The 24,415-nt window shown below is 39.0% G+C and overlaps 1 protein-coding gene across 5 annotated transcripts in view; it reads right to left on the bottom strand.

The window, feature by feature from the left end:
* SUSD4 (sushi domain containing 4) overlaps positions 1-24,415 on the bottom strand; it is a 227,149-nt gene that overhangs the window by 59,735 nt on the left and 142,999 nt on the right. For all 5 annotated transcript variants that reach the window (XM_072647741.1, XM_072647744.1, XM_072647743.1 and 2 more), the window contains exon 5: positions 12,513-12,701. In XM_072647741.1, the coding sequence (XP_072503842.1) occupies positions 12,513-12,701 (189 nt within the window). The remainder of the gene's footprint in view (positions 1-12,512; positions 12,702-24,415) is intronic.

The raw sequence follows: 24,415 nt of genomic DNA, 5'->3' as shown, positions 1-24,415 counted from the left end.
TAATGATGAGGAAGAAGATGACGATGCTGATAAAGTCATCCTGAAGTTACAGCACAATCTACTCCTGAGAAGAAGGGTACTTCGTGACTCAGAAGAGGAAGACATTCCAACGTCAACCACTCATTATTTTATTTTTAAAAAATCACAATAAGCCCTGAAATCCCTATGAAATGCTAGAAAGACTTGTAGGCTGTGATTTTCTTGTAATGTAGAAACAGAAGAGGAAACGTTCTTAGAATAATTTACTGTTGCTTGAGAATGATAAATTAACAGGCTCCTTGCTATTTTGCATTTCTCTCTAATGAAAATCCCTGCCCTGCCAGGGTCATGGACAAGGTGGCTGTGATACAAATTGTGTCAGATAGAGGAATTCTGGTTGCCAGGGAGCAAACATGGCAGTGGAAGCTGTTGAGCAATAATGTATATGCTAATATTCCAGAATACATTTTCTGTTTACAAAGCAGCCTCCATATTGTTTCAGACTGGGTTTACATGTATCATGAGAGAAGGCAAAAACAATGGAAGCTTGGTATTGCCAATGTTTTCTTCAGTTTAGGAAGGACAGATTTCTCTCCAAGAGAACTAATCTAAGGAAAAAAATGAGATATGTAAGATCCAATGAGATTTCTGCTAATGCAAGTTTATTTATAGTAAAGCCATGTAATTAATGGCTTATGTAAGGATGGGGACTAGGGTGGGAGGTATAGCAGCGTGACCTTGGACAAGGTACCTCACTCTTTAGACCTTAGCTTTTGATCTACCCATCTTCTAGCACCAATATTCTATGATTCTAAGGCCTGGGATATTGCCTGGGACAATCAGAAATAGTTCTTTCTACCTTCTTAAGAGAAAAGAACTTACTGGCATGCTGGAGAGAGAGAGGAGAAGGCATGCTTCACATAGCCCTACTTTGCCCCAACTCCACAAGTTGGGTATTAGAATTGTTGCAATAACAACAATGGGGACGATACATTTTGACCCTAAGACGTGAAATCCATTACTTGTAATTATCTCTGTCATATTTTTGCAGGGAAGGGAGGTGGCAAGGTAATAATAAATGTTTTTATATAATCTTATTTTTATGTGTTTGGTTTGATGGGGGTAGAGAATGAGGGATGGCAGATTAAAATGACAAAATCACATCTCATTATTATCTATGGTATGTGAAGGGCCCTTTGGGTAGTGGTAAGCAGCCACAATCCCACCTGCCTGGCCTGTCTTCTGTGTTTCCTGCTTCCTTTTTGATAAGTGGGATTAATAAGATTGCTTGCAGAAGATCTGTAATTATCATTGCTGAGGACTGATAGCTGAAGAATAGTAAATGAGGTTTGATGAGGAGTAGGTAAAAATATGTGAATTGCCCATATGGGTCTCTCTGCTCACCACGATGGCTCTTCTCAGGTTCTGTGGGCCTAGCTCTGGACCTAGGGAGAAGTGTTCATCCTTCATTTTCCAAGTAGGTTAGAGAGGGAACAACAGGATGGAGGGAGGAGTTGGTTTTAAGTTTATAGGCTTAATTTTTTACAGGACCTATCGATGGTAAATGTTTTGTAGTCTAGTAATAATCATCCATGGAATGACTTTGAAAGGATTCAGCTTGGGTGGCTGGAGCTTAGACCAGAAACAATAAATCACTGATCTTTCTAAGATAAGGTTAAGGGCCAGATTTCTCTGTTGTTCAAATCCTGTCCCTTACTCTGAATTCCCTCTGAAGTCTGGATGAGTTCTTTGAGTTAAGGGGGGATTCCTGGTAGGAGAAATTGTGACAGGTCTTTTTTTTAATCTAGGTGCGTTTTTACTGATGAAAAAAGTCCAGTGAAAAATCTAGGACAAGAGCTTAGAACCTGCAAAAACTACATGGGCCTTGAGTTTTGAATCCAAATGGGAACCTTTCAAGTTATTTTACATTTGGCCAAACAGGTTTTTCAGTTTCTTATTTTTTTTCTCCCTCTTATAAAAAGACATAGACTTAAAAGGCTCCCTGGACACTATATGGCTCTTATGAAACAACACTGCTATATTCCATGTAATTGAATCAGAAACTGTCTGATTAAACTTTTCTCTCAGTCCATGTGAGCTTTGAAGGGGAACAAGGGAAGGGAAAAAACCACTTGGGATATTCTGTCCTCTGTATTTGATGAAATGTAAGAACAACAAAAAAAGTTTAAGATGTTCAGTTCCTAATGAGGTCAGGTCTCCTTGTTCCTGGGAGAAAAGCCAGAAACATGGGCAGAAAAAGCCTGTTGAAAATGTCAACATTGGAGAAGCCATAGCCCAAGTCATTATAAATGAAACCTTTTAGAAGTTATAGTCCTTGGAGTCATTTATTCCCCTATCAGAGGAAAAAAAAAACCAAACAAACAAGCTACCCAACTCCACTCCAAGCCCTTTGTGACCTCATTTAAAGCTTTCTTGGAATCCATGCCTCCTTCTAAATGGTAATCTCATATTAGATTTAGGAAGTGGCAGACACAAAATACGAAAAGACTTTATCATCCTAACCCACCTTAACTCTTTCAGTGCCACAGATATCTCACTACAAAGACCTTGAAATATTCTCAGAAGTTGACATATCCATTCTAACTATTCTATTTAATTCTAGGGAATATGGGACATATAGGGTGATCTGGTTGTGCATAAGGGGATTTCAATTACACAGGATGAGACATGCCAATTATGATAGTTCCTTATACAAAGTATTACATATTTCTGAGTCCAAATGTGAATGCTTCCTTCTTACTCTTTATTCCTAATAAGGAGACTGGGTAATTTCTTCCAGCATTGATTTCATGTTCTCTTCTAGAGATCCACTGGAATAAAGACTTCTGGTAGGAAAACCTAGTGTCTTCATATAGCAACTAGATAAACAACACCCTGGGGCAGCTAGATGGTACAGTGGATAGAGTGGCTGGACCTGGCATCAGGAAGATTAATCATCCAAAGTTCAAATCCAGCCTCAGACATTTCCTAGCTGTGTGATCCTGGGCAAGTCATCTTAAACCTTTTTGCCTCAATTTCCTCATCTGTAAAATGAGCTAGAGAAGGAAATAGCAAACCATGCCAGTATCTTTGTGAAGAAAACCCCACATGGGATCACTAAGAGTCAGACAATACTTAACACCAAAAATGGCATCCTACGAATGCTACATGCCTTACAGCTACCATGATATTTCAAACGAGTTACAGAGAGCCTCCAAACTCTTGATCTCTTCCTGGTTCATCCTGCCCTCTTGTCTCTGATTCCCCGGGCTCTACTGCTGTCTAATTATCCTGTCTTTTGAGGAGAGGTTAGATTCAACTTTAAACCTCTCTCTGGGTTTGTACTTGGTTACCTGAGCTGTTTCTAGCTACTTGGGAGGCAGAACACTAGCTGAAAGCCCCAAACACTCCATGATTTTTCAATGACTCTCCACCATGAAGGCAAGGCACCCTGTCTCTTCTACCATCACACGTTGTTAGTGAGCACAGCACCAGACTAAACGGAAATGGGTGCTTAATGGAGTTGAAGTGTGTTTTTATTACCTCTTCTCCCAAGACCGCCTCTGCATGTATGCCTCTTGACATTTCCTCAGAAACAGTTTACTGCATTGTGGTTTCATATTATTTATTTTTATAACCCTCAATATTTCTTCTGTTTTCCCACCCTTCAGACTATTAACACACCTCTATGCTGCCTCTGTACCTCACACAAAGTAAGTAGCTTCAACCTTCACAAAAAAGCGTCTCAGAACACACAGTCCTTTCTAAGGGAGAGGCCTACAATGTACTAACAGCAGGAATAGTAAAGGCTGAGACACCCACCCACCTAGGCTGGTCAAATGGGGAGACTTTGGTTCTAACACATGTTTAAATTGACAGTGGGAAAAATTCAAAAGGGAGGAAACATAGAAAAGGAGCTGACCAGAGCCTAGGTTCTGGATTCATCTGCCACCTCTGACACCACCTGCGTGACTGGGTCTCAGTGTCCTTTATCTATGAAATGAAGAGGCTGGACTAGGTGTTCTCTGGGGTCCTTTCCAGATCTAAGTCTCTGATCCAAGAAGCAGTAAATCCTTGGTTATGATCTTTTCCCCTAATACTGTAACATTGACCACCTGATTAGCATAGTGCCTAGAACATAGCAGGCACCTGACTGACTGATGGATGAAGGGTAGTTAAAATCATCCTCCTCTTCCAAAAGAATTCCAAATGAACTTAGGTTCATCTATATAGAGGAGACCCACACAGATGCTATCAATAGTGATTCTTCTTTAATTTCTTTTATTTCTTAGACTATAAAATTCTTCCATATCAGAAATCATGAGCTTAACTCTCTTTGTAGCTCCATGGGAGCTCTCACCCTACTAAGCGTCAGTCAATAAACAAACATTTGTTAAGTACCTACTATGTGTCAAACATGGTGCTAAGAAGGTAGTCAAGAAATGCTGCTGACTTTTTCTAAATTAAATTCTCAGGAATGGGAGAAGGGGAAAGTGGGAAATTGAAAATATTTCTCCATAAAAATTTTGCTTATTCAAAATATGCATTGGCCTTGGGTATGATTGTGAATGTGACAGAAATAAACAGATCCATTCAGGTTCCCAGTGTTTTTTTAAATGTTGTGATTTTGTTACTAGGGTTTAAGATTTTGCAATTTTAGGCTTGTTCTATAACAAACAGTGCTAACTAGAAATGGAGGAGATGATTGAGGTGCTCTGCAGGACATTTATGACAGCAGCAGTTTAACTTTCTATGGTGATTTGCCAATATAGAAAATATTTTTCACAAAACACCCCTGTAACAAAACCTCACACCATGTTTTAGTTTTTTGTTCAATTGTTTCAGTCATGTCTGGTTTCGTAATGCCATTTGGGGTTTTCTTGACAAAGATTTTGGAGTGGTTTGCCATTTCCTTCTCCAGTTCATTTACAGATGAGGAAATTGAAGCAAACAGGGTTGAGTGACTTGCCCAGGGTCACACAGCTAGGAAGTGTCTGCAACCAGATTTGAACTCAGGAAAAATGAGTATTTTTGATTCCAGGCCCAATACTCTATCTAGTGCATCACCTAGCTACCTACCCAGCTTGCCCATATTTGATCACAAATATCCCATAGAGAGCTATCCAGGATGCTAGATAATATGTTGCCCCCTGGAACCCCCACATAAGTCTTTCTCTGGTCCTTTTAGTCACTTTATGGGACTCCATTCTGCAGAAGTCCACTACTCCTGACCCCCATAGCTCTGAATTGAGCTCCTTGCCAAGCAGGCTGTGGCCCCAGGGGAACAAGAGTCTGGGAACTGTTTCTGATGGATAGTTGACTATATCTGACTGCTTTATGACACCTAAGTCACTTCATCTACCTGTGTGTTTTTCATGTTTAAATGTTTCCCTTGGTTTGTATTACTTTTGGTGGTTGATCACTCTCCCTTTTAATGAAAACTCTTTCTTCTTTTGCTTCAAAAGACTCCACATTTTCTGGCTTTTTCTGATCAGGCCTTTTGTGTACTTTGGTGGCCCCAGAAGGAACCAGATACTCCTGCCTGTCTCATTATTCCTTTAAACTCACCATGTCCAAAATGAGCTCCCAATCTTTCTTTCTCAACCTTCTCTTTCTTTTAACTTCATGATTTCGCTGTGGTAGAAACATGATCTATCCATTCTTCACATTCTCAACCTTGGGGGTGTCTTTGACTCTTAGTACTCAGTCACTTCTTAGGAGTTACAATCAGTCAATCACATTTCCCAGATTGAGCTCGGCAATATCCCTCACATCTATATCCTCCCCTCTTTTTTTATTCCCACTTGTTGTCACTCATTTTTCAGTCATGTCAGACTCTTCATGACCCCATTTGGAATTTTCTTAGCAAAGATACTATAATGATTCACCATTTCCTTCTCCAGCTCATTTTACAGATGAGGAAACTGAAGCAAACAGGGTTGAGTGACTTGCTCAGGGTTACATAGCTAGTAAGTACGTGAGGTTGGATTTGAACTCAGGAAGATGAGTATTCCTGATGTCATAGCCTGGCACTCTGTCCAGTGTGCCACCTTGCTGTCTTTATTTCCTTTACTACCATGGTAATTCAGGTCCTTATTTCTTGTAACAGCCTCCCAAATGGTTTTCCTGTTTACATTCTCTCCTTTCAATCCATGCTTTGTATATCACTGAGAACAACCTTTCTTGTGAACAGATATAATAACGGTTCACATTTTGAAGTATTTTAAAGCTTGAAATAGGTTTTACACAAATTATATCATCTTATCCTCACAACAAACTTATAAGGTAATGTTATTTCCAGTGTATCATCCCCATTTTACAGATAAGTAAACTGAGAGTTAGAGAGAGTCAGTGTTGACTATTATGTCACTCCTTGTCAAAAATCAATGGCTCTCTATTATCTTTTAAGCAGAGTTCAGATTCTTTTGCCTGACATTTTAGGTCCCCCAGAATCTGAATTCTTTCTCTGTTTTCTATTGGTTAACCTTCTTCAGGATCTGGTAACAATGTCTTTATCCTTCCTACCTCTTGTTTCCCACTCTGCTTTTCACTCCCCTCCTTTTTACTCCCCTTTTCACCCTTTCTCTTCTTTCTTTTTCTTCCCCTCCCCCTCCTCTGTTATTTCCTTCTTTACTGTTAACAGCATTTAGACAGGTTGGGTCGGAACTGCTATGACCATATATGGTGTCTTCTCATCTTTAACTTTCCCTTTATTTAGTAGTGATTTTCAACTTTGCTTTAAATAGTTGATGATCTAACTATACACAGATAAGCTGATTTTAAAATGTGTCACATCAGTAATGAGTCATTTCCCTTCTGTTACGATGTAGTAAATTTCATTTCTCCCAGTGCTCCACTGTATGCTGGTCATGTTCAATGATTTCTGACTTTCTTCTTAAAGAAAGCATCGGTGATCCATAGACATGATGCTTCATGGATAACCAATGCAAATCCTCCATAAGTTCAGAAAAATCAACTCTACAAATACATTTCTGGATAACAGTTCATATAAAAACAACCCACTTTTTTTAGAGGACTGAACGTTATGTGAGTCAGTAATGTGAAGCCAGTCACAAAAGCTAATGCAAATTGGGGCTCCTTTAATACTAGAAATGCTGTATCCAGAATGATGGCCATACTAATCCTGCTACTACTGATGGAGTATTTCCTTCGGGTTTGGGCATCTTTTTAGGAAGGACACTGATATCCTCCTTGAGTACATGCAAAGGAACCTAACCCAAATAGGGAGGGGACTGGAAAATAGTTGAAGAAATCTGTGAATTTTTAACCTGAATAAGATAGTCAGCTTCAATTCTAGTATTTGAGAGGGTACCATGTGGAAGAGAAATTAACTGGATCCACCATCTGCTTTCTCTACTCCTACTCAGGGGCTGTTGAACAGACTTAAAGGAAGTTCCACAATTGTGCTAACAGGGTACCTGACAAATTTACAAGATCAAACCTCAACTGGGCCTTCACTCCATAAAGGCAGCTAGGTGGTACAGTGGACAGAGTGCTGGACTTGGATTCAGGAAGACCCAAAGTTGAATCCTATCTTATAGACTAACTGGGTGACTGTAGACAACTTACTTCCCTCTTTTAGCCTTAATTTCCTCATACGTAATAATAGCACCTATCTATCTCACAGGGTCATTGTATGGATCAAATAATATGTAATATACATAAAATGTTTTGAAAATAAAAAATATCAATATATTATTAATATAATTAAATATTGTATAAGTTATGTTAAAATATTATATAAACATTAGCAAGTATTATCATTTTATTTCTCCCTAGCTGATTGCCTATCTCACTCCCCACAGGAGCTATTCCAAACCTTCTTTTCCTTTCTATTCACACACCTTTCCTTCTCCCCACCTATTTAAGTCGAGTATCTTATCTGTCCCTTACTTTTCTGAGAAAAGGGAGGCCATTAGCCATGGGCTCCCTCTTCTCCTTTTCTCTTCATCTCAAAACCCCCTGACACCTCACTTCCTTTTCCTTTTTCTCATTCTTTGACAAAGAAATGGCGCTTTTCCTGGTCAAGGTCAAGCCTTCTACATGTAGACTTGATGTCATCTATTTCCAGTCTTCCTGTCTTTCCAGTCTTCTCACACATCTTACTCTCCTCCAGGTACTCTGTGACACAGGCCTCCTTGATGCTCCTCAGACATCTCCAGCCTTTGAGCATTTTCACTGGTTGTGTTTTCTGCCTGGAATTCTCTCCTTCCTCATCTCCATCTCCTAGTTTGCCTCACTTCTTTCTAGTCCCAGTTAATATCTCACCTTCTGCAAGAAGATCTTCTTAGTTCTCCTGAATGCTAGTTCCTTCCCTCTAAGATTATCTCCAACTTGTCCTGTACATATCTTTGTACACAGTTGTTTATATGTTGTTTCACCACATTAGACTGTGAGTTCCTTGAGAGCAGGGAGAGATGGTTTTTTTTCTTTTCCTTCCTTCCCTCTTTTCCTTCCTCTTTCTTTCCTTCTTTTCCTCCATTCCTTCTTTTCTCCTATTCTCCCTTTCTTTCCTCCTTCCTTCCTTCTCCTAGCACTTAGCACAATGCTTGACACATAGTAGGTGCCTTGAGATGTTTAGTTGACTTGAGATTGAATCCTAAATTAACCCCTTCTTTTTCTCAAATCCTCTCCCTATCTACTGGTTCCTTCCTTACTGCCTTCAAATATGTCCAAGTTTCCTATAACCTTAAAAAGCCTTTCCCAGACCTGCCCCCAGGATATCCTATATCTCTTCTCTGTTTCTCTGCAAAATTCCTTGAAAAAGCTGTCTATTAAAAAAAAGCTATTTATACTTGCTGCTCACTACTTAATACTGGCTTCTCATCTCATTAATCAGCTGAAATTTCTTTCTTCAAAGTCATCAATAATCCATTCATTGCCAAATCCGATGGTTTTTTCTCAGTCCTCAGTTTTTTTTGCTTTATCTGCTACTTTTGATGCTACTGACCATCTCCTCCTGGATACTCTCTCCTCTCCAGGTGTTGTTGACCAGTACTCCCTCCTGGTTCTCCTCCTATACCCTTCCTACTCCTCATTCTTCTTTACTAGCTCCCTATCTCTATCATGACCCCTAACTGTAGTTGTTCTTCAAGTCTCTATTCAGGATCTTCTTCTCACTCTTGTGGTGACTTTATTACCTCCCACTCGTTTACTGGTTATCTCTAAGCAGATACTTCAAAGAACTTTATATGTAGCTCCAGTCTCTTCCCTGAGCCAGATGGTCCCACATCACCAACTGCCTCTTGGACTTTTCCAACTTGATGTCCTAGAGACGTTCCAAAGTTAATATACCAAAACCAGATCTCATTACCTCTTCTTCATAACTCTTTTCCAAACTTCCATGTTTCTGCCATAGGCTCTACCATTCCCACATTTGCTTAGCTTCATAATTTCAGTGTTATCTTGGATTCTCACTCTTGTTCATTTTATATATTCAATCAGTTGCCAAATCTTGTCATTTCTACATACATATTTCTCTCATATGACCCTATCTCTTTACTCACTCAGTCATCAATTCAGATCAGGCTCTTATAACCTTTTACCTGGAAAATTGCAATGTTCTGCTAATTGGTTTTTCTGTCTCAAGTCTTGTACTGGTGTAGTACAGCATTTAAACTGTAGGTCTCAACCTCATGTGGGTCATGAAAAAATTGGCAATAATATAAATGTTCAATAACCAAAAATTAATTAAAAATCAAATGCATAACGAATCCAAGGTGTTTCTGGCAGCCTTGCCAGTGTTGCATCGGGCAACCTCAATGCAGCCTTGGTTCTGAACACACAGCATACACACTTTGCATTGCACATGGCCTCAGGCCATGCAACAGCAACAAATGCTGCTAAAAGTAAAAAGGGGTTGAGAAGCCCTGCTCTAGAACACACTTTATGTTGCTACTAAGGTGATTTTCCTTAGTTGCACCGACTCTCATCACTCTTCTGTCCAACAAATATCAATATCCCCCTATTGCCTCAAGAAGCAAATATTAACTCCTTTTCTGGTTTTTAGAGACTAACAAAAACTCTTTTCAGTCTCATTATACATTAATTCCCTTTCCAAACTCTATAGTCTGAATTATAACTATCCCTCTGTCTATTCCTCCCACCGGGCACTCCATCTTCTGATGGCCTTTGCACTGACCATCCCTCATACCTAGAATGCAGTCCCTCCTCACTTTGATCTCATAGCATCCCTTTTTTCCTATAAGATGAAGCTTATGCTGTATAAGTACATGCATTTCCTAACATATAACTGCTAGACCCTCTCTGCCTAACATCCTTATAGTCAAGTTCCTTGAATTTATTTTGTCTTTATTCTATTTATATTAATTCTATATATACTCAGACACATATATGTTGCTAAGAGAATAGGGATTACTTCACTCTTTGTATTTGTATCTCCAGGATGTAGCATATTTTGCTTAGGACCAAATTCTTATTGATCAACCATTCAGCAAGTATTTTACTAAGTGTTTGCTATGGGCCAGGCACGTATTGAGGCAGCTTAGATGGCTTGAGTGGATATAGTACTGGACCTGAAGTTAGGAAAATCTGAGTTTAAATCTGGCCTCGCACGCTTATTAGCTGTGTGACCCTGAGCAAGTCCCTTAACTGCTGTTTGCCTTAATCCACTGGAGAAGGAATGACAAATCACTCCAGTCTCTTGGCCAAGAAAAACCCATACAGAATCATGAAGAGTCAGACACAATGGAACGACCGAATAAAAATGTGTTGGATATTGCTAAGCACTGGGGTGCAGGTACAAAGAAAAATATAATTCCTACTTGTAAGGTGTTTACATTGAATGATTGATTGGTTTGAACGTATAGACTGAAGTCACAGTACAGCTACCCTTTCCACATAGCAACTTTCCCTATTGTGATTTTGATATGTTGTGGGTTGGCATACGAAATTAAATGGGAATTTGCAAGAAGTTTTGGAGAAGTGGCAGATAGAACATGAAGGCCAGCAGATGACACAGAAAAAAATCAGAAACTCAGAAATGCATAAAATATGTGTATAGTATTGTACAATATCAACATATTTTATCTTTTAATACCATAAATATAACCATATTTTACAATGAAGTACTGTAAACACCTCATAAAAGAATAAGAAAAAATTTGGACCTCTTCTCTGGTACAAAGAGAGGACCAAAAAACTTCCAGATCATGGGGGTGCTGCACCCCTCACCCCCATGATATGGAAGCGATAACTGTATAGTCATAGTATAGAAGTCGTAGATGAAAGTTGCAAAGATATAGGTTTCAGTCTAATATAAAGAAAAACTTCCTAACAAATAGTGCTGTTCGAAAAAGAAGATGAACACCTCAGCTCCTCATGACATAGTGAATTCTCCACAAATACTGGAAGTGTTTAAGAGGAGACCAGATGCCCATTTACTGGGGATATGGTAGATGTTATTCCTGTTTGGATACAGATTGGAACAGATGACCTCTGAGGTCCTTCCCAATTCTGTGAATCTGTGATTTTTGTGTATTGCTGATGTATCACCATTCTCTTGTCTTCCTTTGAGTTTGGTGTTCTATGCTAGACTAAATTCTGCTGTGAGCCTCGAAGGAAGGGATCATATCTCCTGGCTCTTTTGTTTTCGCTATCTCTCCCCTTAGCCCCTCGTTGTTTAATGAACAATGCTGCACTGTGAACTCCAAGAGTACATTAACTTCTTCCCTCTTTGTGTCACAGCATTTGGAGCTAGAAAGACCCTTAGAGATCACCCGGTCCAATCCCCTGGTTTCACAGATGAAGTGGGAGCAGAAACCAAACTCATGGAACTCTTTGATTATGGTATTTACCCTGAAAAGTAATGAGAGAATGGGTATACATGTTCCCTATGCTAAGGAGAAGGAATTCCATCCCTACAGGTCTTCTCTTTTGGCCAATAATTTTCATCCATTTCCCTTCTTTGTCTTATGCTGTTGGTCAGTGGTCTAGAGTATTTACTGCCTTCTAAAGTAATTGCAGGTCCACATACGCATACACATCTATGCATACATAACTAAAAGAAATAAAGCTTTTGCTTTCAGGCTATTTCATTTGCACTTGCAGCAAAACTTTTACAACCCAGCTATAAAGTACATGAAAATACAGTGGAAGCATCAATATGACAATGAAAAAAATGGATGAGATATATGATGCTATAATACAATCTGTTTTCCTTTGTTATAAAAAATTAATTTTATAAGACAATTCATTTAACATAGTGATATTTTCAGTTTAGCATTTGATACATGAAATTTTCACTCTCTCTTCCTCCTTCCCACTTCTCTATTTAAAATAGAAAAAAATGAATTTTATCCTGGTCAGCTGTCAACATGATCTCACAAAAGATGTTGTAAATAACTCTATAGACTAAAGACTTAGAGCACGACATAATATAGTCTTGTGCCAAATGTATTGCCAGCCATTTTCTCTGAGTTTTTCTCCCACTCATTCAAATGTACATGTTTAATAGATCTCAGTAAAACACAGAAGATAATAAGATATGTTACCTTCTAAAGCAAGGCACCTGGGTGGACTATATGACCAGATAAGGTTATATAAACACTCGAGATACTCCGACCCCTCTAGTTTGAATCCTGGGAAGCAGTGGTAGGCGATCACTGCCCCCACGGGGAAGTTGGACTGGTACTCAGACATGTTGACGTAACCATTAGCAGAAGCCAGGGGTCTCAGGCAACCTGCAAATTAAAATAAAAGAAGTAGGAGTCTTTTATTAGGAAGAGTTTTCTTCGGTTTGTCTTTGCACATCTTAGATACTGTTTAAGTTTTTAAAAATTAGAAAATAAAATAGCATATATTATTGCAACATTCTCACTTAGGAAAAAGAGCAAATCCTCAATAACTTGGTCTCATTGCCTAGGTCTCTCACCTCTTCTTTTCTTTTTAATGAGAAAATCTGGTTTTGCCTTTTTAAATGGCATCTAATTTCTACAAAGTCAGATGAGTAAATAAGCAAAAGTAGGTAAGTAGGGAATGATCCCCTGACTCTGGGACTGCATATTCTAATTCTCTAAGCCCAGAAGAGGAAGATACAACCAAGCTTTTGATTTGCGTAATTGGTAGCAAAAGAGGAATGGTACCCAAACTCAGTTTAAGTATAGCATTCTCATATTTCATTTAACAGATGAGTTCCTGAAAAGTTAATAGTAAACTGAATTATTGTAAATTGAATCATATTTTCAATGATGTAAGATAGTCCAGGATAGCTAGGTGGCACAGTGGATAGAGCACCAGGCTTGGAGTCAGAAAAAGCTGAGTTCAAACCTGGTCTCAGACACTTACCAGAGGTATGACCCTGCATAAGTCACGTAGCCCTATTTGCCTTGCTTTCCTCATCTGTAAAATGAGCTGGAGAAGGAAATAGCAAACCATGCAGGCATCTCTGCCAAGAAAACTCCAAATGGGGTTACTACGAGTCAAACATGACTGAAATAGCTCAACAAAAAAATAGCAGTGGTCCACTTTATAAAATGAATGCTGTAGTAGATTCTTCTATAAAGCAGAAAATCTTGCTTTAATGTATCAGTTTAGGAATGAGACACAGGTCTTTCACTCTTGTCCTCCATAATGTTTTTTCCCCAAGGCTATGCCTGCACACCTATAGGGGATCACACTAGATCTCAGGAAAAATCTCTGGTTTGTGTGGTCATTATTCTCTGCTATCCACAGCCATGCTTTTGCTAGAGGAAACAGCTTGCTGTTGGGATGGAATGCCTAAAGTGAAACAGATAAATAATATGTAATAAATCTGCAGTCAAAGTTGCTGCCAGTCACTGAGTGTAGTAGTCTCAAGGCCAGAGCAATGGGATTATGAATGATTTAGGTGGAGATCAGAGAAATTGTTATGAGAAATAGTAGTGCCTGGGAGACATGGCTCTGGCTTCATTTTGGAGAGATTCTCTAGTCTAGACTACCAAAGATTTGTGATCTGTCCACTGAGACGTGACCAGGGCACATTCTGATTCAACCATCTGTGTGTTCTTGTCTGACTACTGGGTATAGAAAATGGAGAACCATCTGTTCTGAGCCCCTAGCTCAGCATTAGATTTCAATAAACATTAACTAGTCCCCAAATAAAGTCCGATTGGGGCAAAAGGTCAGCTGTGAAAATCACCCCTCAACATTTCATCTACATACCCCTGGAAAGGTCACCTATATGCAATTTAAAGCTGAGGTATATATGTATTTCGTTAAATTCAACAAGCATTTATTAAGCAAGATACAGCAAGATGCTAAGGGTACAGAGACAAAATGAAACATCCCTAGACTGCTAGGGAGAAAGAATATGCATACAGATTTTTGAAAAGCATTTATTAAGTGCCTACTCTGTGCCGAGCACTGTGCTAAGCACTTTACAGACATTATTTCATTTGATCTTCCCAATAGCCACATGAGATAGGGGTTATTATGATTCCCCAATTTTACCAATGGGGAAACCAAAAAACAGAGGTTAAATGACTTTCCCAGGGTCATACAGCTAGTATCTGAGGCTGAATTTGAACTGAGTTCTTGGCTACAGGTCCAGAGCTCTGTCCATTATGTCACTTAGCTGCTAAAGTACATAGAAAATAATTTGGGGGACGAGAAAAGGCATTAGTCCCTGGAAAGATGACAGATGACTGCAATAAAATTCTGGATAAGGTGATTTGGAATATGAATAGAGAAGCTGGCTTTGGAGAAAAAAAAAACAAACCTAGGTTCAAATCCTGTCTCTTATACTCTTAGAGGCAATCAGACTCTGAAAGTCAGGCAATTCTGCAAGACTATGTTTCAGAATAGTTGAGATCTGCATTGACAGAGGGAGTTTCCTCCTTGGGAGTTCCCTATTCCAATGAAAGAACAGACCCACACCAAATAGAGGTACAAAGATACATGCAAATATACACACATACATGTATATATGTACATGTAGATACACATATATAGATAACCTAGCAGTTGTTGGAGAGGCAAAATTTTGCCCCACTATTTTCTTCTTCTTCTTCTTCTTCTTCTTCTTTTCTTTTTCCTCTTCCTTCTTCTTCTTCCTTTTCCTCCTTCCTCTTCCTCTCCTCTTCTTTTCTTCTTCTCCTTCCTCCTCCTCTTCTTCTTCTTCCTCCTCTTCCTCTTCTTCTTCTTTTTCTTCTTCATCTCCTCCTCCTGCTCCCTTCTCAAACAGAAAAAAAGTGAGGACCCAATTCTTCTCAGAACACAGCTTTCTCTTCCCTCAAGGTGGATCAGGAGCATAATCTTTTCTTTAGTTTTTACCTGTTTCTACCATGTCCCTCCCTTTTTGCACTGGAGACTAGAGTCTTGCCTAATGATTCCTTGCTTTTAGCAATCACACCTGTTTACAAAGACGTGACTTTTGCCTTGAGCAGCTGGGAATGGCTCTTGCTCTATATGGCTCACTTTTGCTATTTCAGAGAATGATCAATATCAGGAAATTATAAGCAAAGTCATAACCATATAATCATCTCACGTGTAGCTTGCTGAAGCCCCAGTTAAGAAAATTCCCAACATCTGACAAAGAATTAGATCTCTGACCTATTTAAATTCTGTGTATTTCCAGATAACCCCTGTCATCCTTCCCTACCCTTTGTCTGAAATGGAAAAAAAGATATAAACATGCTCACTCAGGGCATTTTCATGCCTGGAATGCTCCCCCTCCTCATCTCTGCTTCCTGAATTCCCTAGCTTCCTTCAGGTACCAGCTAAAATTCTACCTTCTATAGGAAGTCTTTCCCAGTCCCTCTTAATTTTAGTGTCTTCCTTCTGTTGATTACCTCCAGTTTATCCTGAATATAGTTTGTAGGTCCTCACTTATTCCTTTTTGCCTCAGATTCCTCATCTGTGAAATGAGCAGGAGAAGGAAATGGCAAACCACTCCAGTAACTTTGTCACACACACAAAAAAAACTCACAAACAAACCCAAATGGGGTCAAAGAGAGTCAAATATGACTGAAATGACTCAACAATAACAAAAATAGTTGTTTGCATGTTGTCTCCCCAATTACATTGTTAGCTCCTTGAAAGAAGGAACTGTTTTTAACCTCTCTTCATGCCTCCAGTACTTAGACCAGGGCCTGGACCATAGTAGGTGCTTTATAAATATTAATTGACCATCTGCTTGACTGATAGTATACAGCAGTCATCATTGATCATGAACTTTCCGTAAAGTGATTTTGGAGAAAACAGTTAAATCACAAGATATTCACAAAAGTAAAGACCAGAAAAATGCATAGTAGGAAAATGACCTTTGTTTGAAGGTAAAAATAAATCAGAGAGGGGAGGAAAATCTGGACCTCATCATGGGTTTGGGGAGTTTCTCAGGGAGAAACAATTCAGCTCTGCTCCTCTGAAGGGTTCTTTCAATAGGAAGGTCAAAGAAGTGAAACTCCAGCTTCATCAACACTCATTATCAGTCCACTATCAAGGCACCCACCACCCCATTGCTGCTGAGGCTGCCATTCTCCCTTTTGGTTGCTTTTCTACCTTTCCCTCCACCAGTCATTTATGAACAATCATCTATTAAGGATTCACTATCTACCAATCACTGTGCTAAGTGCTGGAGGTATAAAGACAAAAATAGCCATTGTCCTCAAGGAGCTAATATACAAATAGAGGAGATTACGTGAGAATAACTATGTACATATAAGGCAGGTACAGAGTTAGATTGGAAGGTAGTGTCAGGTGGGAAGGTGCTAGCAGATGGGGAAAACCAGGTAGGACCTCCTATAGGATGTAGATTTGATCTTAATCTTGAAGAAAGCAAGGAAATTGAGAATCAGAGGTGAGAAGGGATGTCATCCTGGGAACCAGCCAAGGCAAAGGCAGAGATGGGAGATGGAGTGTTTGTTGAGCATTAAAAACATCACACAGGCCAGTGTAACTGGGTCTCAGAGTGCATTGAGGGCAGTAGAGTGTAAAGAGACTGAAAAGGTAGAAATGGATCAGGTTATGATGGGCTTTAAATAACAAACAGAAGATTATATATTTAATCCTAGAGGTGACAGGGAGCCACTTGGAGCTCCTTTAACAGGGAAGTGATATGGTAAAACTTACATTTTAGAAAAAAATTTTAACATCTGAGTGGAGGATGGATTGCAGTGGGGAGAAACTAGGCAGGGAAACTAATTAGAAGAATATTGCAGAGAAGAATATACATATACACAGCTGGGTACAGGAATGTATTTCACTCAACAGGGAAATAGAAAGGATAAGGGAGAAGAGATTGGGGCAATTAGAAGGAGAGTTGATTAAGGCAGGGATTAATTGAAAGCAAAACAAAGTCTAACCAAGGATATACAAAAATATTTGCAGCTCTTTTTGAGGTTGTAAAGAATGGGTATCTGAGGGAGTACCCCTCAAGTGGGGAAAGGATCAAAAAGTTAAGGAATATAAATATGATGGAATACTATTGTGCTATAAGAAATGATGAAGGGGATTGTTTCAGAGAAACCTGGGAAGACTTATATGCACTGATGCAAAGTGAAGAGAAAAGAACCAGAACAATTTATACAATGACAACAATATGGTAAAGACAAACATTTGAAAGAATTAGGAACTCTGATCAGTGTAATAGCCAACAACAATTCCAGAAGACTAATGGTTTCATTAGTCTACCTACCTCCTGATAGAGAGGGGAAGGACTCAGAGTGCAGAATTATATATACAGATATAGATATATGTATGTATATATTCATTTATATATATTATGTATATGGTTACCCCCACACATATATAGATTAAGGACAATATAGAAATTTGTTTTGCTTGACTATACATGTTTATAATGGGGGTTTTGTTCTTTAATTTTTCAGGTCACAGGAGGGGTCTAGGGTGGGAGGAAAAGAAGGCAGATTTTTGCTGAATGAAAAAATATATAATTTTTTAAAATTAAATTAAATTTATTTTAATAGTCCAAGGAAGAGGTGATAAGCGCTTTAATTAGGGTGGTAGCTATGCTAGTAGAGAGAAGGGAACATCTGAGAGATATTGTAAAGGCAGAAATAACAAGATTTGGTGCTGGGTTGAATTGGAGAACATATGAAGTAGTTCAATGTTAGGAGTCAAAGATGACTGAGTCTATGAATCTCTGTGACTGAGAGGGTGGTAGTGACCTCAAGAGTAATAAAAATGTTGGGAAGAGGTAAAGATTTGGGGAAAGATATAATGTGTTGTTTTAGGAACACTGAATTTGAAAACCACCTGGAACATCCAATTTGAGATGTCTAAAAGGCAGATAATAAAACAGGACTGTGGCTTAGGAGAGAAATTAGGGCTAGATATATATATTTCTGGGAATCAACAGCATAGAGAAGATAATAGAATCCATGGGAACTGCTGAGATCTCCAAATGAGATTTCATAGGAGAAGAGAAGGCCTGGGACAGAGCCTAGGAGTTCTTTGTGGTTAGGGGGGTGTGACATGGCTGAAAGATCAGCAGAGGAGACTGAGGAGGAACAGACAGATAAAAGGAAAATCAGGAGAGGGAAATGCCGTAAAAACTGAGAGAGGGGATAATATAGGGAGGATAAGGTGATCAACTCTGTTGAATCTTGTCGTGGAGGTCAAGAAGGATAAAGATAGGGAAAAGGCCATTAGATTTGACATTTAAGAGATCACTGGTAACATTGCATAGAGAAATACGGTTTGAAAGATTAGTTTGGAAGCTAGATTACAGAGGATTTAGAAGAGAAGGAAAGAGAAGAAGAAGAGGTACTAAGAGTATATTGTTTACTCAAGGGGTTGTCCCACAACAACAACAACAAAAAACCCTTTGAGATACACAACTATAGCTAGTGAAGATGTTTGGATCAAAGGAGGGTCTTCTTAAGGAAAACTAGACATGCTTGTATGCATAAAGGAAGGTGCCAGAGGACAGAAAAAGACTGAAGATAAGGGACAGTGAGGATATTGGAGGTAACAATCTTTTGGAAGGGAGGATGAGATGATGCGTACATGTGAAGTGGTTGGCTTTGGCAAGAATAGTCATCTCTTCATCCAAGAACAAAGTGGAGCAAGAGATAATGGATGAAATTTGTGAAGATAGCTGAGTGATGAGTTGAAGATGAAGATGAAGAGGAAGACAGAAGAGGGAGATCTGGTGAGTGGACCCAATTTTTTTCAGTGTCTCAGCTGAAAGCATCAGGGGAAGAGATGCCATGGAGAACTTCCAAAGAGACAAGAGATTTTCACACAGTGCTGTGGAGAGTAGGATAGAATTAATCAGGCAGGAGCAGAATAATTGCTTTGGTGAAGTGAACACCCCATCGAGATTTGAGAACATAAAATTTGTCATGGACTCAGGTAGCAAAGTTTCATGATTTCTTTGAGCTCTATTCAGCAACATGTGATAGTGTAAGTCAACAGGGTTAGGGTTTGGCAAGATGTTATTGGTGACGGGACAAGGGGGCAAGAGATTTATCAGTAGAGGATAGCGTGGAGTTGAGATGGTTTACCAAAGGGTTTAGACATGGAAGGGAGCAGAATGTAACCAGTGCAGAGGTGATGTCCTGGGAAAGAGCTGAGGGGTGCAGGGATGGGAGATTACTATGAGAACAAAGTATAGGCTTGGGGTTGTAAGGGAAAGGGAAAGATGGAATGACAAAAGATTTTGATCAGATGAAAGGACTTTCGAGTTTGTAAATATGGAAGTGGAATACAAAGATCTTGGGTTCATACCTATACTATCTCTTGATATAGCTGAAGTGAAATGGAAGAGTGGAAGAATGCCTAATTCATGGAAACTGATTTGATTGAGGAACTAAAAATTTAGGATATTTGAGGAAGCATCTAAATGTATATTGAAGTCCCTCGCAAGATGACGGGGCAACTAGATAGAGTACTGAGCCTGGAGTCAGGAAGACTCATCTTAATGAGTTCAAATCTGGCCTCAAACATTCACTAGCTGTGTGATCTTGGATAAGTTACTTTACCCTCTTTGCCTCAGTTCCATATCTGTAAAATGAGCTGGAGAAGGAAATGGCAAACCACTCTAGTATCTTTGCCAAGAAAACTGCAAATGGGGTCATGAAGAGTAGGGCACAACTGGAAATGACTGAACAATAACAACAACATGAGGGTAAGAGTGTGGGAGGAGGGATAGACTGTGAACTAGGCATTCATTGAAGAATGAAGAAAGATATCCTGCAGTTTGATACGGGCACCAAGATCTAGATTGGACTGCCTCTCTGGAAGCGACGTTGTAGATTGTATCACCAACTATACTCTCCAACTGTTCTCACTGACTGTTATCTATGCTATTCTCAGATAAATTCAAAATTTCCTAGTCTGGAAGAACTCCACCACTCTCCTTTCCATACCCCAGACTCAGATTTCTTGATAGTCTAGTCTTTATCCCTTCAGTCTACAGCCCCCATGATTCCCAGCTCATTTTCAACTCCTTTTCTCTACACACAGGGAAAATACACACAATCCAAAGAGAAGTCTAAGTCTCTTGTCCAAATACCTTGTTACATTTACACACACATGTATATAAATATATAGACATGTATACACATATATACAAATATACATACATACACATACACATACACACACAACACAAACACACACACACATGTATATATACTCAAATACATCTGCAATCTCATTGATTTGGAAGTTCCCTCCAAACCTACAGATCAAAACTCATCCATCCTTTTCCATCCTTTGTGTCTCTCATTCTTGACCTTTAGTAAATTCACCACAAGAGGTCCACGCATCATATTGGGCACCTGCCTCAATTTCTTTCAACATGAAGAGGGTTCCAGTGGGAAGAACTCTGGTTGTTCATCTGTCATCCATCATTCTGGATGCCAGACCAGCCCATCTTTTCTTCTGCTTATACAATTCCTTGTTGACATCTTTTACTTCTATTTTTTTTCAATTTCTTATTGGTTATATATCGTAGGTTGCTCACACCTGCCATGTGCTTCTGTTTCTCTTTTTGAGATACTCATTATCATTTCTTTGTGGGCAGCTATATTACATGTTTCACTGCTATAGAGCAACCTTGGTGGAATGTTGGTTCTAAAAAGATGAGCCTTTGCTTTCATGGGAGCTTTGCAATTTGTGAATGCAAAGCAGCCCACTCCTCTCCTTTTGTTCAATTCTGGGCCCAAATCATTTTCCCCCTGTACTGACTGCTCCAGATATACACACTGATGGGCCAGCTTTGTAGTATGTCCATCTAGATGTATGTTGAAAAATGAGGAATAAATATTCTTCATCCATTTGGTATTTCCTGTGTAGGTAAAAAGGCCACAACTCCTTTGAGTGATTACAGGTCTATTCTGGGAGACTCCAGAAAGTGTTAGGGTTTGTGCAAGGCCAGTGTGTGGCCCATTGGTTATAGAAGCAGGACCAGGGATTTTTAGGTTGCCTAGACTCCTTCCCCAGTGGTCTGACCCTGAGCCCTCAACATGTAGATTCCCCCCAGGATAGATCCTTCCAAAATATGCAACCGAAAAGTCACCAGTCCTGCTGCTGCAACTGATGACCAGAGAAACTTTCCATTGGCCTTGAACGTAAACTCTTCTGTGTTTGGTATTCTCCTACTAGAATGTGAGCTCTTTAAGAATATGTAATGTCAAGTTTTTCTATTTATATTCCCAGTGCTTAGTACAGTTCTCATCACATAGTAAATGCTTTTCCATGATGCTACTTTCACCATTTTATACATGTCCTAATGTTAACAGAGTGTCACTCAACAAGATCATTTCTATTGTTACATTTGCCAAGGAATTTTGAATGATTTTCATGTCTAGATGGGAGACACCTTGTTGTAACAGAATCTGTAAAACTGTGTTTTGTTCTATTAAATTAAATGCCTTTTCTTAATCAACAAACAATGAATACAATGGAATAATATATTCCTTACATCTTTTCATTAATTGTGAAATGGCAAAGATGAAATCTCTTATTCAATATTGCTTGTTCCCTATGAAAAGCCTCACCTCACCAAAGATTCCATTAATTCATGGATCAATGACTCTCATGAAGATTTGTACAGATAGGAGAGTAGGGAAATAGATTGATAGTTATTGGTGTTCTTTGATCACCTTTTATAATATTAATCTTGATCTGAGATTTTTACATGCCTTTAATATCTTCCTTTCCTTTGGATATCTTATATACTGTTCCTTTAGCACTGTCACAATTGTGTAGCTTCCAGCTTGGATCACTTCCATATACACTTGACTCAATCAACCTCTTCTTCCCACCTTTGTTCTCTTGAGTGCAATTTCTACGTCCTCTGGAAGTACATCTGGAACTCTGATGGTACGGTTCAAATGGTGTGGTCCAGTCCAAAAAACACAAGAAATATTATTTCATGGGATGTTTGTTCATCCCATGTTGCAATACTAATGATAAACACTTGGAAAAAAAATCACCATGAACATAACTGTAGTTTATGCTGCATTTACTAAGTGCCTACTATGTGCCAAGCACTGTGCTAAGTGCTGGTTCCACTGTCTTTGAGGGAGAAAACGTCTTGTAACAGTTTTTGTCAGGATTGTCCATGCGTCTTCTGTTTCCATTTTCATCCTTGAATGCCCTTGAGACGACTTTGCTTAGATAGATATTTTGACTAGCTTTCTTTAAACTGCTTTTACCCTCCACTGCTTCTCTCTGCCTTATGAGCTAATATGGCTTGTAATCATCTATCATCCTACTTCATAAGATTTTACAAACAAGTCTATATTCTCGCTTGGTGTTACCCCTGATAGTCATCATTCTCTGACAAGTAGGTCACAAGCTTGTTTATGAAGGAACCCTCCAGATTCTTCTAGTCTCCTTGTTGGGGTAGTTTATTTACCTGCGCTAAACTTCTGAATAAAATCGTCTGAACTGGTATTGAGTTTATTTCTATTGTTTTGCTCGATGAACTTCAATGGCCCCCTAACACCTCTGGGTTCAGATATAAACTCCTCTGTCTTGCTGTTCATAGCTTGATCCTTTCTTACCTTTCCAATCTCACACTTTAGATCCTTCCATGCATTCTAGGATACAGTGACACAGCCTACTTTGTGTTTCTTACACATGCAGCTCCATTTCCCACCTTTGTAGTCTTGCCCTGCCTGGTCTCCATGTCTGGGGCATAGTTTCCTAGTGTTCACTATTGAGCTTAAATCCTTCTGTATGCAGGAGGCCTTTCCTTGTGGCCCTAGCTGTTCATACCTACTCCACTAAGATTACTTTCCATATACTATTTTTTTTTTTGGAAGTAATCAGGATTAAGTAATTTGCCCATATCCACATAGTAGGCAGAATTTGAATTCAAGTCTTCCTGACTTCAGAGGTGGTGCTCTATCCACTGCACCACTTAGTCGACCCTCCATATACCATTAATATGTCTTGTGTATACCTAGTTATTTCCATATCTCCTTCAATGGAAGGTAAGCTCCCTGAAGGGCTATTTAAAGGCTATTTTTGCCTTTTTTTTATATCCTCAGGGCTGAACATAATGCCGGGCACACAGAAAATACTTTATAAATGCTTGTTAACTAACTATCATCTATTTCCTATCTTTGATTTTAAATTATTTGTTTAAGTAGTTCAGGGTTAAGTTGTTTCAACTGAACACTACATGTCATTTTTCCCACTATTCTCATTTTGATGTTCTGAATTGCACACAGACAGCTGACTCAGAGATAACTCCCACATCAATAAGAAGCCTTTTCCTGTATGTTAAGATAAAAAATCAATATTATTCTTTAGAAAGTGTTATTTAGTGTTTCCAAAGTCTAGCACCAAGAAATTGTTTTTTTTTTTTTTAAAGAAGGTATTCATAGAGGTTTGAAATTTCTGTGTAGTCTACAAGTCTTTGGTCTGTTTCATCGCTTCTTCATGAATCAATTTTTTCCATATACTTCTCCCCATCCTCACTACATTCTCATTTTTGTGTTGAAGTCACCAAGTATCTGAGCATCTGTCGTTATTGTTTTTAATTAGGGATATCTTATCAAGTTCTATACAGAATTACTTCACCAACCTCTTCAGTAACTGAAGTTGCTGCATGATTGCAGCATAGGCTGAAATTATGTTCATGGTGATTTTTTTTGCAAATATTTTCATTAATATGGCAACATGGGATGACCAAATAGGCCATGAAATAATATTTCTTGTAGCTCTTGGGTGTTTTATAAAGCCAACTTATATCTTTGTCTCTCTAAGGAGGACCATCCTTCCATTTAACGATAACTTCCTTTTTTCTTCAAACTTCATTTATAGCAAAGATATTAAGACTGCCATGACTAACTCCTCCGGCAAAACGCCTACTTGCTGGTCACTGGATGAAGATTTCACATGTAGATTACAAAGAGTCAAATGAGAGTTTATAAATGGTCTAAAAATGGAGTGATTCTTAGCAGCATACTCTGCTCCCTTTCTCACCTCCCTGCCA

Source organism: Notamacropus eugenii, chromosome 2 (genome assembly GCF_028372415.1).
Source record: "Notamacropus eugenii isolate mMacEug1 chromosome 2, mMacEug1.pri_v2, whole genome shotgun sequence".
Lineage (NCBI taxonomy): Eukaryota > Metazoa > Chordata > Mammalia > Diprotodontia > Macropodidae > Notamacropus > Notamacropus eugenii.
Note: the sequence above shows the minus strand (reverse complement) of the source record. Positions and strands in the feature narration are given on the sequence as shown.